At 44.3% G+C, this 16,815-nt stretch overlaps 1 protein-coding gene across 7 annotated transcripts; it reads left to right on the plus strand.

Annotated features, from left to right (window-relative positions):
• Positions 1 to 2,568: 2,568 nt before the first annotated feature.
• Positions 2,569 to 16,326, plus strand: ZNF514 (zinc finger protein 514). 7 transcript variants are annotated; one of them, XM_055327621.1, is made up of 5 exons: positions 2,569 to 4,186; positions 4,626 to 4,714; positions 9,006 to 9,132; positions 9,472 to 9,555; positions 11,946 to 16,326. In XM_055327621.1, the coding sequence occupies exons 3-5, from the start codon at positions 9,012 to 9,014 to the stop codon at positions 12,926 to 12,928; spliced, it is 1,188 nt and encodes a 395-aa protein (XP_055183596.1). In that variant the 5' UTR covers positions 2,569 to 4,186; positions 4,626 to 4,714; positions 9,006 to 9,011; the 3' UTR covers positions 12,929 to 16,326. The 7 variants fall into 7 exon arrangements, with proteins under 7 accessions (XP_055183596.1, XP_055183597.1, XP_055183598.1 ...); XM_055327622.1 differs by having other exon boundaries at positions 4,640 to 4,714; XM_055327623.1 differs by having other exon boundaries at positions 4,659 to 4,714.
• The last annotated feature ends 489 nt before the right edge of the window (positions 16,327 to 16,815 follow it).

The following is a 16,815-nucleotide window of genomic DNA, read 5'->3' on the forward strand; positions in this document are numbered from 1 at the left end:
CTTGGACACCTTTTGGCCTTATTTCTCTAAGCATCTCTTCATAGCTGCTGCTAACTGGTATTCTTTGTTCAGATCTACATCCTTCCAATATCTATCCACCTACCTACCTCTCTCTCACAGAAGAAAGCATCACCCCTTTATGTCATGGGGCCTTTTTAGAGGAGCTACCTTAGAAGAATAGCATGGCCCTTAGTGGTAATTTTTGTCACTCATTCTAAGGGGGAGGAGATGGTTACTCTTCTAGCAAAGAGGTTTGGCTACTTAGTAGTAATATTGTTTATTTACTTCTACTAGCTTTCTTTCCTGGAGTGCATGAGTATCATCAGAAGCTGGGTGATAGGGTGGGAGAGAAATAGGCACAATTTCACACTATACCTGAAAAACACTGCTTCTTTTCATACCCAAGTCTGATTCCAGATTGGAATGGCTTTCTATGTCTACGTTTTTGTTTTTGTAATACTTTTTTTCAAAATGGCCAGCACTGGGCATCTTTAGTCCACCCTCAATGACTGCATATACCTGAGGCTTAATTGTGAACACGTTTCTGTTTTTACCATGGGGCTCCCAACCCAGGAAAGTTGGAGGTTGTGTGATGAGGGATGTCTGAGCACACAGAGGACCTGTAGAAAAATCTGTGCTTCAGTTTTGTCTTACAAAAGGACCTTTCAGGGATGCCTGGGTGGTTCTGGGCGTGGTCTGGGAGTTCTAGGATCAAGTCCCCACATCAGGCTCCCCTCGAGGAGCCTGCTTCTCCCTCTGCCTATGTCTCTGCTTCTCTCTGTGTGTCCCCCATGAGTACATAAATAAAAAAGCTTAAAAAAAAAACAAAAGGACCTTTCACATTTTTGTTTTTTATAATTAGTTCTTAAAATTGGGTAAGCCATCTCCTTCAGGCTAATTTGATTTAGAGATGTTCTTGCTACCTGTTCTTCCTCTGGGTAAACTACAGTTTATCAATATTATTCCTAAACTTTGTTGTTTCCCATTTTTTCTCTCCATCTTCCATGGTAATAGAATTTTAGCTGGGCACATGTTTAAAGTATGTTTCTCTGCAGCTAAATGTGGGCAAGTGTTCTGGTAGTTAGCATGTAAATAGATGTGCTCTATAGTTCCTTAGGACAGCCTTCCTTACAGGACAGCTGGACTCGAGTACAAAGGGATGAACTCTTGATCCCCATAAAAACACAGATCTCAAGGTCTTAATGCTGAGGGATAAAAGCCACTCTCAAAAGGTTACATACTGTATAATGCTATTTATATGACATTCCGGAAAAGGCAAAACTCTAGGGACAGAACAGAGCAGTGGTCACAAGGGTTGGAATGGGAGGAATGTTTGATTGCAAAGGAGCAGCAAAAGGGAATGTTGGGGTAATGCACAAATTTACCAGGTTGCTGGGAACCAGAGCTACTCTGAAAGTAGTTGACATCAAGTGGCACACCAGAGCACTATGGAAGAAGGGATATCCCTGTTAAGCTATTGATTGACTCCCCTGGGTAACAAATGTGTATCGTGACACAGGCCTTGGTTCAAGCTCTGTCCTAAATTTAAGAGGACCAAAATTTCAGATTCTGTAGCAGGCCAATGCCAAATGGCCTGTCAGGGACAGGTGGCACCCCTCAAGTTAATCTGAAGCAGTTCTATTTCTATCTAGTCCTGCTAAGCTACCAATGAGATGAATTTTTTTTTTCTCTCATTTGTCCATCTCTTCACCTTTTTAATTCCAGAGTCCAAAGGAGAACAGAAATTCCTGGGCCAGCCATGGTTTCCTGGCAGACGCCCCCCCCACCACCACCTCCCCCTCCCCCCCGCCAGGTTCAGGAGCTCCCTCCCCACCCCAGAGAAGAGGGCTTGCTGTGCCACTTGCTGTGCCATCCTGGCCATGTGTACCACTATAGTGCCGGCAAAAAGTGACACAGAGATTGAAAGCAAGATGGGAAGATGGGAGGTTTTGCCCTGATTTAATGGGTTGTCCCTGAACCCCTAGATAGGGTCTACAACAAACCACTCTCAGTCCCCACAGGTCCCTTCTCTGGTCGAGGACTGCCACCGGGGAGCCGTTGTTTTAATATTCAGACCGTCTCTACATTTCTTTCAAGTCCTAAACGATACTCATTTCTGGAGCAGGAAGGAGTCCATGGTCCTTTATTCGAGAACTTGGGGCGGTGGGAAAAAGGCGGAGAGGCACGGGACAGCCTGCATAGCAGCGCTTCGTATCTAGCAAAGAGCCGTCAGTATCTCTTGCGCAGCCGGTAAGAATTACGCCCAGGGAGCCTCCTGGAAATCAGGGTAGGGCCCAGGCTTCTTTTTAAAAATTTCCAGTGGCTTCTGGCTGGACAGCCCCAAACCCCGCTACGGAGCCTACGATAGGGGATGCTCCCAGTTCCTAGAGGGGTGGGAGCACAGCAGCTCCCAGGGACGCCGGGACCCAGCGCCCGAAACCCGTCGCTCGGGCTCCAGGGCGCAGGCGCGCTCGCCCCCCTCGCCCCGCCCCGCGCCGCCCCGCCCCGCCCCGCGGGCCCTCCCTTCTCTGACCTCCGCGCCGCGGCGCGTCTGCGCAGGCGCGGGACGGGTGTCGGGTCGGTACCCCAGCCGCCGTGGGCTCTACTCTTTGTGGGCTCCGCGCCTTGGGGCGGGCAGGCCTGCGCTGGGCACGGCGCCCCAGTCCGTGACGGCGTTGGGAGAGCCCCTCCGCCTGCCCGCCTGCAGGGGCTGTGGAGGCCTGGAGCTGCGGGACAGAGTTGCAGGGCCGGTCCTTGCCCCAGGGAGGCTCTCCCCTGAATCCCGGTTGTCTTAGGGCCGCGGAGGAGCACTGGGCACCGAGGTCGCTGGTGGTGTGGTCGTCACTGTGGGTGTGGGTCCGCGTGGGGACTGGGTCCCAGAGCCCGGTCCCGAGGAGACGGGCGGCGGAGCGGAGCCAGCGGGCCCGGGCCCGGCTCGTGAGGGGTCTGAGAGCGCGCCCGAAGGCGGGGAACCGCCCCGCCCGGGCGTCCGGCTTTGGCTGCCCTGCTCTGGTCCCCGCGGGTGGGCTGGACGTCTCCGCGCGCAGTGGGAATGCCCGGTGTCACCCAGCTTGCTCTCTGCTCCCTGAACCGAAGGGCTGAGGCCACAGGACAGAGATTTGGACCTAATGAAAGGACGTCGCCCCTTAGCCCCAGCTATGGACTCCACTGCATCAGGTTTGGCTCTCGAGGGTGCAGAGGGCCAGAAGCCCTTCTGGGGAGTTAGTAGCGGGCCGAGGCGCAGGACGACCCGAGGGAGAGGCCGGGGAATCCACTGATGGGGCAGAGGCTGCAGCCGCCTTCCCTGTGGTATTTCCTGATTTTTCAGGGCCAGGAGCATGAAGTCCCAGTGTCCAGACACTGTGGTAGAGGCCAGTCTTCCATGGCCACGGAAGACTTTCCAAAGGCCAGAGAGCAGGGAGGGTGGGAGAGGAGGCTTGAGGGAGTGGCCCTTGGCCAGAGATCAGATAGCAGCGGGGCCATTTAGAGCCTCGCCATCATTTCCTTTATTGCTTCAATAAGTAGTGAGATTCCTCTAGTTCTGCTAGCTCAGGTGCGTAGGAGATTAGCAGTGTACATGGGGGGGTACCTCCTCTAGCCACCCTTTCATTAGTATTAGGGACCGGGCAAACCAGGTGACCCAGGAGGTTTTAAGCCATTCCTTTGTAAATTTAGAATCTCCTGTCCTTCCTCAAATGGGCATTTTAATTTGATTTTTCATTCTTCACACAGTGTCAAGGTCGCAAGACTGGCCAAAAGAACTGGGCCACATCTTAGAGACTACCACTCCTCATGTATTCCTTTATGCTCTGTGTTCTGTAGACCATCAGCACAGGAATCATCTCGAAACTCTTTAAAGATGAGGACTTTCAGGCCGTACCCTACATCCACTGAATGAGAGTCTGTTTAACAAGATCCTCAGGAATCTGTACACACATTAAAGTTTGAGAAGTGCTGACCTATATTATACTATGTTGCCTGCCACTTCCATGCTTCTGTTTTTGTTAGCTATAATCACTACTCTGGTATGGCTGGGGTTAGTTGTTTGTATTCAGGCTTTAAAAATAGTATGAAACAAAACTCTATCATAGAGGGACTTGCAAAGTGTGCTTGCAGAGACCTACTGGTGCTTGGGAACTCAGGAAGAATTGACCTTTGACCTGGGATCCCAAGGATAAGGGGAAAGGTATAACTTCTTTTCCTTAAAGTCTATATCCCTCTCTGGCTGTGCCTTGGGCCTTGTCTTGTATTCTTAACCTGCCTTACATGGCAGGCTAGATTTAAAGTTCCTTGAAAGTCTTCTCCATGTTTATGTTTTTAAAAGGCCTAGTAGAGGACCTATATGTTGGATGCCCAGTAAACAACTGTCCAATGGAGCAGCCAGACTATAGTGATACTTCAGTTATCTGCAGCCTGCTGTGGCCTTTGGACAGGGGAGTGGAGTGTTGTGTACTTCTCCCTTGTGTGGGATAGCTAGAGGCTGCCCCTCAGCTCCCTTTGACCCAGCTCTGTCCCCAGAACCACGGAGGTGACACATGGACTCTTCAGGGATCTCCAGCTTGGGGAGTCTGGGAGCTGCAAAGGCCATAGGGTTAGCTTTCCTTATGCTCCTTTCGCCTTCCTAGTTCTCCCTTCTCAGGACCCTGCTCTTCCTCCAGAGAGATACCCAGGAGAAAAGGGAACAACCAGTTTATTCCTGAAAGCCAGGCCCCAGGTGAGTTGGGGTTCTCTTCATTTTACCTCAAATTACTGGACTATGGGTGTCTTTGCCTCCTTTTCTCTGGGGCCTCTTTGTTCGCCAGACTGACCCCAATTCCTGCTCTGCAGGAGGCTGAGCTCATCAAGGTGGATGCTGGCCTCCCTGTCCCTTTCCAGAACCCTCTCCCGTCTGCTCAGTATGCAGTCAGAGCCTGTGGTTTATTTCTGTCATGAGCACTGCAGTGAGTACCAAGTAATGTGAGAGATCCTTGGCCTTGAAAATGTGTCACTACCACAGAAAGGGGAGGACTCTGGTGCTCAGGATGCAGCCCCAGTCACAGTAAGGATATCCGTGGTTAATGACGGAGAGGAGTGGCACAGATAGGCCTTTCCTTCAAGGTTTAGTGAAAGGAGAATAACCCTGTGTTGGAGAGGTTGGGGGAAGGCTTATGGAGAAGAGGGGACAAGGAGGTCTGAAGGTATGGATAGGTGGGGAGGCTGTGTCCTTGTTCGAATGTTATCTTCCTGGATTAGTGAGGAAATAGACTTAACTCACTACTTCCTGGCTGGGAGACTCACCTAACTTCTCCATGCATTGTTTTTGCCAACTGTAAAATGAGGATGGTAATCACATTAATGATAGTGATAAAAACAGCAATAGCCATTATGTACTCAGAACCAAATATGTATCAGGAACTACTCTACACAACTTACTTATACTGCCTCATTTCATCTTTCAAACATTCTCATTTTGAAGAGTGGCAACTTAGGCACAGAGAGGTAACCAAGAAAATCAAGGCACAGAGAGATAAAGTAACTTGTTCATGGTTATCTAGCTCATAAGAAAGGCATCCTAGTTTCAGATCCAGGTTGTCTGGCTCTAAGATCTTAACCACTCAATAATGCAATTACCTCATATTGTTGCTGGAGTCTTCCGGCAAATAGTAACTGCTTAGTCCTTGTCAGCTTCAGCTGTGATGGAGGTAGAGGAGGTAATGGTGACTGATTCCGAAGTGGATTCAAATTTGGCTGTAGTAGGCTGGAGAACCAAGTGGAGGGCTGTGGATGCCAGCCTGCGTTGTTTCCTAGCACACAATATGGTAGTTTCATGTATTCTAGCTTAAGGATAGACACTTGAGTTTAATCTTCTAGCCAGTAGGGGAACCCCCACCAATAGGGAATTCTTACAAATAACTAGTAGAGTAATAAATAGAGTTTAAACCTCTTTGGCCTCAATGTAGAGATTCAGAGTTTTATCAGCTTAATTTAGTTATGTGGTAATAACAATGGCCTGTAGATCTCAATGGCTCATAGTAACAAAGGTGTATTTCTTCTTTATGTTATGTATCAGTAGTGGATGAGCTGTGATTGCTCCAACCCTCTTTGCTCTGTGATTAAGGCTGAAAGATCAACCCTGTGCTGGGACATGTTATGTGGCAGGGAAAAGTGCAATGTCAGAACCAGGAAGTGGTTCTGGCTTCTGCCCAGAAGGGGCAGGTGTTGCTTCTGCCCACAACCCTTTGGCTGAAGCAAGTCATGTGGCAAGCCTAACTAACATCATTGAAGTGGGAAGTATAAGCCTCCCACAGTGAGGGGTGCCAGAGGAGGAGCAGTGAATATTTTGAACACAATCAGTCTAATACGGTCTGTTTTCTTACAAATACTCACTTCCCTTCCTCCACACAAATTCTCTCCTCAAGATAACCCAAAACTCCATTTAGTTAACTAGTAGGAGCATCAAGATCAAAGTCCTGGATGGTGTGATGGCCTCACCTTCAGGTCTGGATGTTTCTCCTTTGGATCTGGAGACAATGAGCTTAAAGGACAAATTGCCTCAATCCATATATTCAATGTACAGTGGAACAATGGAGATAGGATAATCATAATAAGCATCCCTATTCAGAATGGGGAAGCATGGGGGGAGCCCAGCAGTCTCAGGTCCTTTACAACTATGAAATTCCACTTGGCAGACTTGGTGAGCCCCACTGATCTCAGGATTGGGAAGTCTTTTGGTTAAGTCCTGGTTCTGCTTCCTAGGTGGAGCTTCTCAGTCCAGTGTTCTCCTTAGCTCTTGGCTCTGCTCCCAAGTTCCTTTTGCAGTATCCTCCTTGGTCAATGAAATGATTTTGGAGAATAATGTCACTTGAGGGCTAAGCAGGTTTTTCATCCTGCCTGAGTAGGTTGATGGCCCAAGAATTTTCTCAAGTCACGGACTTTCAGTGTAACTCTTGAACTGTAATCAGCTTTTAATCTATTTGTTTTCTATCATTTCTATATGTCAACAGTTTAACCCAGAGATCTTTTTTTAATATGCTCCTTTCTTTAGGCTTAATTACGGAGCTTGGGTGTTATCTTGGGACAACCATTCTTTTAGTCACTAAGCAATTTAGTTGCCCTGAAAGGGATTTCTTGGGAGCTATCTGAAATTATTCAGAGATTTAAACAAAAGGTTTGACTACCACACTCATGATTTGGTTCTTCCCTTAGGTTGAATTTTAATAATCTTTTGTCATGCAAAAGCCTTATCTATGTTGCCTTTGACCAATTGGAAACGATAATTGGTTAAATCTCTAACTCTGCAAGTCTTGAAATTTCTGGACACTTTCTTTTGCTTTCCTTTTTTATTTTTGTCAAACTGGTAAACTCTTGAGCTCATTTCTTTTTCTTGTAGTATTTTGTCAAATTCTGCCAATAACAAGCAACTCACACTACTGATGTCCTAGCCTCTTCTTAAACATCACAAGTTCATGCTTATGTTGTCCATCTTTCCAGTTATTGCAGACAACAGTTTTAGCACACATTTCGCCACCAAATCACATGGGCTGCCATCTCACCAATAAGTTTCTTTACTACCCGGCCCTGAAGCCAAAGTCACATGTTCTAGGGTTTTTGTTATGGTGGAACCCTATATTGAGTACCAGTTTTTTAATGAGTCACTTTAGGCTAGTTATGCTGTAATAACAACAGCAAATCCTCAAAGACTTATACCAACAAAGGTTTATATCTTGTCTGCATTACATGTTTTACATTCCATTTGGGAAAGCAGATTATTTGAATACCACTAGGGCAGTGGGGCTGGGAACTCAATCCTGTAGGGAGAGCCAGTGACTGTTTTGAACAAATAGTAGTGAGTTTTCCATATTTTATATTTTGGACAGACTTTTGTGTTAATGTAAAATTTTTTTTTTACTTATCCAATGGAATCAATGCCTAAATGGGATTTGATTTCTAAACATATTTTGGAAAAAGTAAATTTATACTGCCTTCATTTATCTGCATTTTAGGTCAGATATGTGGATTATTATACAGTGTAAGTCAACTGGGACGTGTTCTAATTGCTGTTAGATGATGACAGGATAGTTCTGGCTGGGACCCCCAGAATAGTTGTACCTTATGGGGACATGGGATCCAGGGTCTTACTGTCAGTTTTGCACATTCCGGAACTGAATGAGTAGGAATTAAAAAGTGATTAGGCTTTGGGGGAGAGGATTCATGGTAATCCAACTCACAAAAGACTTAACTGATTTATTATAAGGCCACTTGATATACTTCTGCTGAACTGTGTGCCTGTGCTAGTGGGAGGGGGTGATAAATTATAAATCCCAAATTATTTGATTTGGACTTAGTAAAATTGTCATTAAAATTATAGGTCACATGTTTCAAAAATAGGAGACTGCTGATACTAGTGTATTTGAGAATGCAAAACGGGCCCCTAGGTGGCCCAGTTGGTTAAGTATCAGAGTCTTGGTTTGGGCTCAGGTCATGATCTCAGGGTCGTGGGATTGAGCCTCATGTCAGGCTCCAAGCTCAGTGAGGAGCCTGCTGGAGTTTCTCTGTCCCTCTCCCTCTGCCCCTCCCACACTCAACTCACATGCTCTCACAAATAAGTAGATAATTTTTTTTTTTAAAGAATGAAAAACGTATTAGTCTGTTCCTTCTAGTTGATTCTAATTAAATGCAACTAATTTGAGAGTAAAACCTGTTGAAAATGGATTGCATTTATTTCCCTTACCTAAGCAGAATGTTTCTACAGGCCAGATTCCCTTGAGGTCCTAATTATATTTCTAAGCACCATGATATTGACAAAAGTGGGCATTGGATAGAATACCAAATAGAAAGGACAATACAATTCCTAGAGCAGCTTAAAATATTTTTGAGATGACAAACCCCAAAACGGGGCATTGGGATAGCTAGGAACTCTTGGAATCCCTTGTACATCCTAAGGTTCTACTCAGACACCACCCTCTCTTCTCCTCAGGGCTGTTAGTGCACTCCCTAAGGGTCCAAGGGTGTTTTCTATGTTTCAGGACCTGATGACATTCGAGGATGTAGCTGTGGAATTCACCCAGTGGGAATGGGGGCAGCTGGACCCTGCTCAGAAGGACCTGTACAGTGAAGTGATGCTGGAGAACTTCAAGAACCTGGCCTCTCTGGGTGAGCTCGGCTCCTCCAAAGCCCAAAGTCTGCCCATTAGGCCTGCCATCTTTATTTCATTGGTGTTTAAAAACTTGGAGTTTCTAGGCTTCTTGGCTGAGTTTTGCCCTGGGGTTATGGAATCAGACATTTACACTGTCTTTGGGGTCCTCATACCTAAGAAAGGTCCTGTTCCATATGAAATTGTAATAAGTTTCATGATTCTGCTCCTGATGTTTTACAGTGCCTATTCTTTGGAGACTCTCTACACCTACAGTATTTCTCCCCCAGAAAGACCTAGGGCCAAACCCTTGGCCTTTAACATATGCAGTCATGATCCTTTTCTTTTTCTACCGTCAGGGCTTCCAGTGTCTAAACCATATGTGATCTCCCAGTTGGAGGAAGGGAAAGAGCCCTGTGTGTTAGAGGGAGAAATCTCAACAGGTGAGTGAGTGAGACCTAAGCAGCATCACACATAGTAAGAACCAGCCATGGGCGAGAAGTTGTCCTGAGCCCCTGGGGGTCAGGGGGCTCTCCTTTGAGGTGAGGCCACTTGTTAGGAGCCCTCCACTGCAGTATTTTAAATACTCTTTGGCTTTTGTAATTATATCTGGTGTCAGAAGAAGAGATGTTCATTTTCTTCGCTAGCATTTATGCTTTCTTTGATACCTATCTCTGCCCACCCCTTCTGGGTTCTTGGAGCCACTCAGCATCACTAGATGTCACATGGGCAATGTTCGATGGAATCTAAGGACTGACAGTTGTAAATGGCCAGGCTGTCCTGTATCAGCAGGGTTAAGAGAGTGAAAGACCAAACAGTGCAGCTGAGTGGCCTATATATTAAAGAGTTATAGGCAAGGACAGACAGGTGGATGTCAAGATCAAGGTGAAGACCTTCAAGTTTGATTAAGCTGAGCTTCAACAGAGCTGGTTCCAGGAACAAAGATTACTCCCTGCTGTCTGTTGTCATTTCTTTGAGACCATGCATTCCTAGGTGACTTGAGAGTACTTGACAGGTCTCACCTCTTGGAGCAGAATTCTGGACCCACCTGCCATGTGTAGTTCAAGCACACTGGAGGAAGGTGACAGTCTGTGCTAATGTCTATCTCTGAGGTAGAATCATAGCCCTGGATCACAGGTAAATCTCAGTGCTCAAATCCTGAGAGCACAGGCTGGGCCTCATTTTTTAAGAATTATTTTTATTTTTTTTTTAAGATTCTATTTATTCATTTGAGAGAGAGAGAGAGAGAGAGAGAGAGAGAGAGAGAGAGAGAAACAGACCACAATCAGGGGGAATGGCAAGGGGGGCAAGGTGGGGGGAGGAGGAGTCTCCCCATTGAGCTGGAAGCCCGATGTGGAGCTTGATTCCTAGACCTAGAGATCTCACCTGAGCCCAAGGCAGACACTTAACCATCTGAACCACCCAGGCGCCCCCAGGCTGGGCCTCATTAAAGGAGCCTAGAAGAGAGGACAGAGAGGGAACTTGCTGATCCCTGCTTCATGAATATTTTCTTGATCGTTTTGATCCAGAATGGGAACAAGGGTATGACCTATTGATCTAGTCTTAAGATAAATATGTCTTCTGACAGTGCTCTACAAACATGGCTGTTTCAGAATCTCTCAGGAAGCTTCTTAAACATCCAGATTTCCAGGGGTCACATAAGACCTACTGACTTAGAATCTGGCATCACTAGTCATTTACCTCTTCAGAAGTGTTATTTTTTTAAAAAAGATTTATTTATTCATGAGAGAGAGAAAGAGAGAGGCAGAGACACAGGCAGACGGAGAAGCAGGCCCCATGCAGGGAACCTGACACAGGACTCGATCCTGGGACTCCAGGATCATGCCCTAGGCTGAAGGCAGGCACTAAACTGCTGAGCCACCCAGGCATCCCAGCAGTGTTATTATTGTACTAGTTTTCTGCTGTTGCTGAAACAAACTAATACAATGACTTTAAACAACACAAGTTTATTAACAGTTCATAGGTCAGAAATCTGACATGGATCTCACATGGATCTCACATAAGATGTCAGTAAGAGGTGTTTTCCTTTCTGGAGTGGCTAGGGGAGAATCTGTTTTCTGCTCATTTGAATTGTTGGCAGAAGCAATTTCTTGCAGTTGTGAAACTGAGATCCTTGTTTTCTTGTTGGCTGCAGACTGAGGAATGTTTCCAGCTTCTAGAGACTGCTAACATTCCTTGGCTCATGATGCCCTTCCTCCACCTTCAAAGCCAGAAGTGGTGGGCTGAATCCTTCTCACACCACATCTCTCTGACCCAGCCAGGAAATGTTCTCTGATTTTAAGGATTTATGTAATTAGATTGAGCCCATTGAATAATCCAGGATAATCTCCCCATCTAAAGGTGTGGGCCCTTAATCACATCTGCAAAGTCCCTTTTATCATGTAAGGTAACATATTTACAAGTTCTTGGGATTAGGGCATGGATGTCTTTTGGGGAGAATTATTCTTCCTATCTCAATTATATACAGTAATACAATATATTACTGAGGGGCTGAGGGGACTTTGTGGAGAACATCTTCCTACCATCTTCTCATCTTTATGATCTTTGGATTTACCTTATGTACTGGAATCCAAACACTGTTTTTTCAGATTTTCCTAATCTCCATTCACTTGCTTATCACTTCTTGATAACTTCAAAACCTTCTTTGGACATATACTATTCTTGAAAGAAACTGTGTATGTCTCAGATATTATTTTAAAACTTTATTATCTTACATCCATTATAGGACTTCCTCTGGGCACATGGAATAAGTAATGCTAAAATGTTGGTTTTTTGTGTTTTTTTGTGTGTTTTTTGTTTTTTTCCCCCTCAGACTGGGAGAAAAAGCCTAAAGTCAAGGAATCAGTACTAAATCAGGGAATTTCCAAAGAAGATTTACTCCAGACAGCACCAGTGGAAAAACATATCAGAGATGAACTCTGCTTCTGCCAACTGAAAGCAACCCGTGGTCATGATGACCAATTAGAGATACATCCAAAAGACCAGGAGACCCATCTGAAAGAAATATCAATCACTCACAAATCTACTGCCCTAAGGACTGATCATGAATGGAGTGAACTTGGGAGAAGTTTAGGCTTAAGATCAGTCTTTGCTAATCAACACAGTGTTCTTATAGGAGAAGGATCCTATACATGTGATACAGAATTCAGACAGACTTCAGGGAGAAATAACTCCCCAAGAACCCATCCAGGGAAGAAACCTTGTAAATGTAATGAATGTGGGAAGTCTTTCCATTTCCAATCAGAACTTAGGCGCCATCAGAGATGTCACACTGGAGAAAAGCCCTATGAATGCAGTGAATGTGGAAGAGCCTTTGGTCATATTTCATCCCTTATTAAACATCAGAGAACTCATACTGGAGAAAAGCCCTATGAATGCAGTGAATGTGGGAGAGCCTTCAGCCAGAGTTCATCTCTTGTTCTACATTATAGATTTCATACTGGAGAGAAACCTTACAAATGTAATGAGTGTGGGAGAGCCTTTGGTCATACTTCATCCCTTATTAAACATCAGAGAACTCATACTGGAGAAAAGCCCTATGAATGCAGGGAATGTGGGCGAACGTTCAGCCAGAGCTCATCTCTCATCGTACATTATAGATTTCATACTGGAGAGAAACCTTACCAATGTAATAAATGTGGGAGAGCCTTCAGCCAGAGTTCATCTCTCACTCAACATTATAGATTTCATACTGGAGAGAAACCCTACAAATGTAATGAATGTGGGAGAGCCTTTGCTCATACTGCATCTCTTATTAAACATCAGAAAAGTCATGCTGGAAAAAAAGCCATGTAAATTCAGTGAATGTAGGAAGCTGGAGTGCACACATTACTCACATGACACACACTGGAGGGAGATCTTGTATGTGTGATGTATGTGGGAAGACTTTTGGTTGAAAAACATGTCTTATTCAACATCAGACAGTACATGCTAAAGAGAAGCTCTATTGATGTCAAGAGAGAAGGTGGGCTTTCAGAGAAGCTATATTGGTGAGAAATCAAGTAGATGTGACTGATTTGGAAAGGCTTTTGTCAGGGGACACACATTATTCAACATAAGACAGTTTCTACTGGCAAGAGAAACCTTATCAATGCAATGAGTATGACATAGCCTTCAGTCACATATTATTCAGTAAGTAAATATGTAACTCAAACTGGAGAGAGACTGCAGGTGTGATAAAAGCCATCTGTGATAGTTCTTTAAGCACCAAGTACACATACAAAAGAGAAGCCCTTTGAAAGCAATAAGTGTGGGAAGGCCTTCTAGTAGAGCTCATCTCTTAGTAAACATCAGACAATTTATTCTTGAGAAAAACACTATGGAAATGATGAATGTGGGAGAGACTTCAGCCAAATCTCTTTCCTTTATAAATATCAGTGAACTCACCCTACTAGAAACCCTGGGAATGTATTGCATGTGGAAAAGCCTTTGGCATATGTTCCATTCACTCTGCACATCAGAGAATGTGCACTAGAGTGACTTTCTGAACTTGGTGAAACTGGGAAAACCCACTAGTATAGTTCAGGCTTCAGCATACACTAAGACTTTCCAAAGAGAAACCCTGGGAACTTAACAAATGTGGGGGAAGTTCCTTTCAGACTTGAGATTCATAAAACAAGAGCTGAAAGGAATCTGAGAAATCAACTAATTTGGTGATTTTCTACCTGGTGGAGGCTCTCTATAACTGCACTGTGCTTCACCTCCCCATCCTGTTACTGATGGGAGCAGAGGTGTTATTGTGTGGGTGAAGAGAATGGAGGCTGAACAAGATGGAGAGCCACCAGTGATGTAGCTCCACCCTATTTTAGGGCTAAGAAAACATCTGAAAATACCATGCACTGGGCTGGGCCTCTTTCCTTCTGGTTCACAGCTGTGGTTTTGAGATTGAGAGACTTAAGGTCTTCTGTACAAAACCTCATGCACTAAATGTTACCTCTAAGAGGCAACGGAGTGGTATTTTTAAAGTTGACCAAAAAACAATTTTTATTAAATCTTTATGCTGTGAGATTTGGAATTTTTGAAATAAAATGAAATCTTTTTAAACATTAAAATATATGTAAAAAAATAAAAACTTCAAAAACATTATTCTTAGTTCAAGCCAGACACCATGTATTGCATAGTTCCATTTATAGGAAATGTCCTGAAATGGCAAAATCCTCAGAGGCAAAATAGATTAGTGGTTGCCTGGTGCTGGGAGAAGCAACTGGGAGTAAATGCAGATGTTACAGAGAATCTTACTGGGGTAATGCAAATGTCCTAAAACTGGTTTATGGTGATGGTTGAACAAAATCATTGAATTGTGCACACAAAATGGGTAAAATTTATGGTATGTAAATAACACCTCAGTAAAATTGTTTTCATAAAATATCAAATACACAGATACACCAACTATTGCTAAACTACTTTTCCTATCTTGTCTGTTACTTTAAGCCATCTGTGTGTATTTTCTGTAGTAGTTAACCCTAAGCTTACTGGGTCTCAAGTTCATATCATGTTGCATCTGAAATTTATGAGGAGAAGCCAAGAGTAGGAGCTAGCATAGAGCAGAAGAGTCTTGACTAAAAATATTAGTTTATACTAAAGACAGTCCCTCAAGCATTTTAAATCCATATGAGGAAGCTGAGCCTAGACTTCAGGGAATTGGTTCAAAGTGATCCATGAAGACAGGGAGAATCTAGGGGCCCCACAAGTTGGGTAATGCAGAGGGGTGCAGGCAGATAGGATAAACAGGAGGCATCTGGACAGCTGAAATCAAAATGCCAGTCTGGGAACCTAGAAATCATGGGAATTTCTTCCCAGAAAGCCAAGGTGTACAGGAGAGAAATAGCAAATGTAATTACATTAGTAACAGCTTAGTTGACTTACCTTTTCTCCCAGTGCCCTTTTCTAATCCCAACTTAAGTCACTTTATATACCCGGATACCTGAAACTTTGTAACTGGTCTTTGCTTAACATCTGTCCCTCTTGTTATCTTTTTTTTTTTTTTTTTTTTTAGATTTTATTTATTCATGAGAGACAGGCAGAGGGAGATGCAGGAAGCCTGATGCGGGACTTGATCTCGGGACTCTGGGATCACGCCCTGAGCCAAAGGCAGACACTCAACCGCTGAGCCACCCAGGTGTCCCCCCTCTTGTTATCTTTGCGGTGGTAACTATTCTTATCAGTGTGCACTGACTTCCCCATCTGAAAGTCTTTGTACTGCCCACAAGATAAATTCCCACTCCTCACTTGGGTATTTAATGCCCTCTTCACTCTGCCTTAACCTCCTGTTGCTCCTGACAAGAACCTCTATTACAGATGAACTTGCTTGCCATACCTCAAACATGCCTTCACAGTCCCCTGCCTGTTCCACCAGCCTGGAATGCCCTCTCCACTTCTCTAAAGCCTAATAGGCAGTCAGAACCCTGTTCAAACACCCTCTCATCAGGGAAGAATTCTCATTTTTTTTCTTTAAATATTTTCTTTACCTAAGAGAGAACGCGAGTCAGGGGAGGGGCTGAGGGAGAGGGACAAGTAGACTTGAGACAAGCAGACTCCGTGCTGAGCACAGAAGCAGATGTGGGGCTTGATCCCACAACCCTGGGATCATGACCTCAGCTGAGGGCAGACGCTGAACTGACTGAACCACCCAGATGCCCAGGGAAGAATTCTCTTGAACACTACTGTGAAGTCATTATCTTACTGACTTGCAATTGTAAAAGCACTTATGTTTGCTTAAAGTTTTTAAAAATGAAAGATGTCTTGGGATAGTTTTTATTACTGTCTTGATCTATTTGAATCATTTATCAGCTTGCCACTTTCTTGTCTCCTGAAACTTTAGCTGCTTCAGATAATTTCTCATACTTCCTCTCAAATGAGCACACAGTAGGTGCTTACTAACCATGTATTAAGTTGAAAAATATTGTATTGCCTACATTTACTCACTGCTTCTGACTGAATTCACACTTTAAGATTTATTTATTTATTCACCAGAGACACACAGAGAGAGGCAGGCTCCATGCAGGGAGACGGCATGGGACTCAATCCCAGGTCTCCAGGATCACACCCTGGGCTGAAGGCAGTGCTAAACCGCTGAGCCACCTGGGGTACCCTGAATTCACACTTTAAAACAAAATATCTTACTGTACAGATATATCACATTTAAAAAATATTATTTAAGTAATCTCTACACCCGACATGGAGCTTGAATTCATGACTCCAAGATCAAGAGTCACATGCTCTTCTGACTGAGCCAGCCAGGTGCTCCTGACTTCATACTTTTGTACTAGATGAAAAACTTTCCTTCTAGAAAACTACCAATTAAATATTTTCTTAGAAAAATAGTGTTGCTTCTTATAATTATTTTTCAAATTCAAATATAGATTGGCATTGATCCATCTTTTGGGGGTGGGTTGGTATGTGTATACATAAAAACTCATTGCTATTTTATTTTGTAGCACTAGAATGACTTCTTATATCAACTACTCAGAATTAGGCCAAACTTCACAGGTTAAAGATACAGTACCCCACAAGATTGCTCTCACTTCAGATACCAACCACAAATTTGAGGGTCCCTAGGCTACTCTTCTGACCAGCTGGCTACAAACTTGGGAGTTCCCACCAGCCCTTCAGGTTTGATAGTTCTCTAGAGCAAATCTCAGAACCAGGAAAGGGCTATATTTATTATGATAATTTTATTATAG

This window comes from Nyctereutes procyonoides, unplaced genomic scaffold, assembly GCF_905146905.1.
Source record: "Nyctereutes procyonoides isolate TBG_1078 unplaced genomic scaffold, NYPRO_anot_genome, whole genome shotgun sequence".
NCBI classification, from domain to species: Eukaryota; Metazoa; Chordata; class Mammalia; order Carnivora; family Canidae; genus Nyctereutes; species Nyctereutes procyonoides.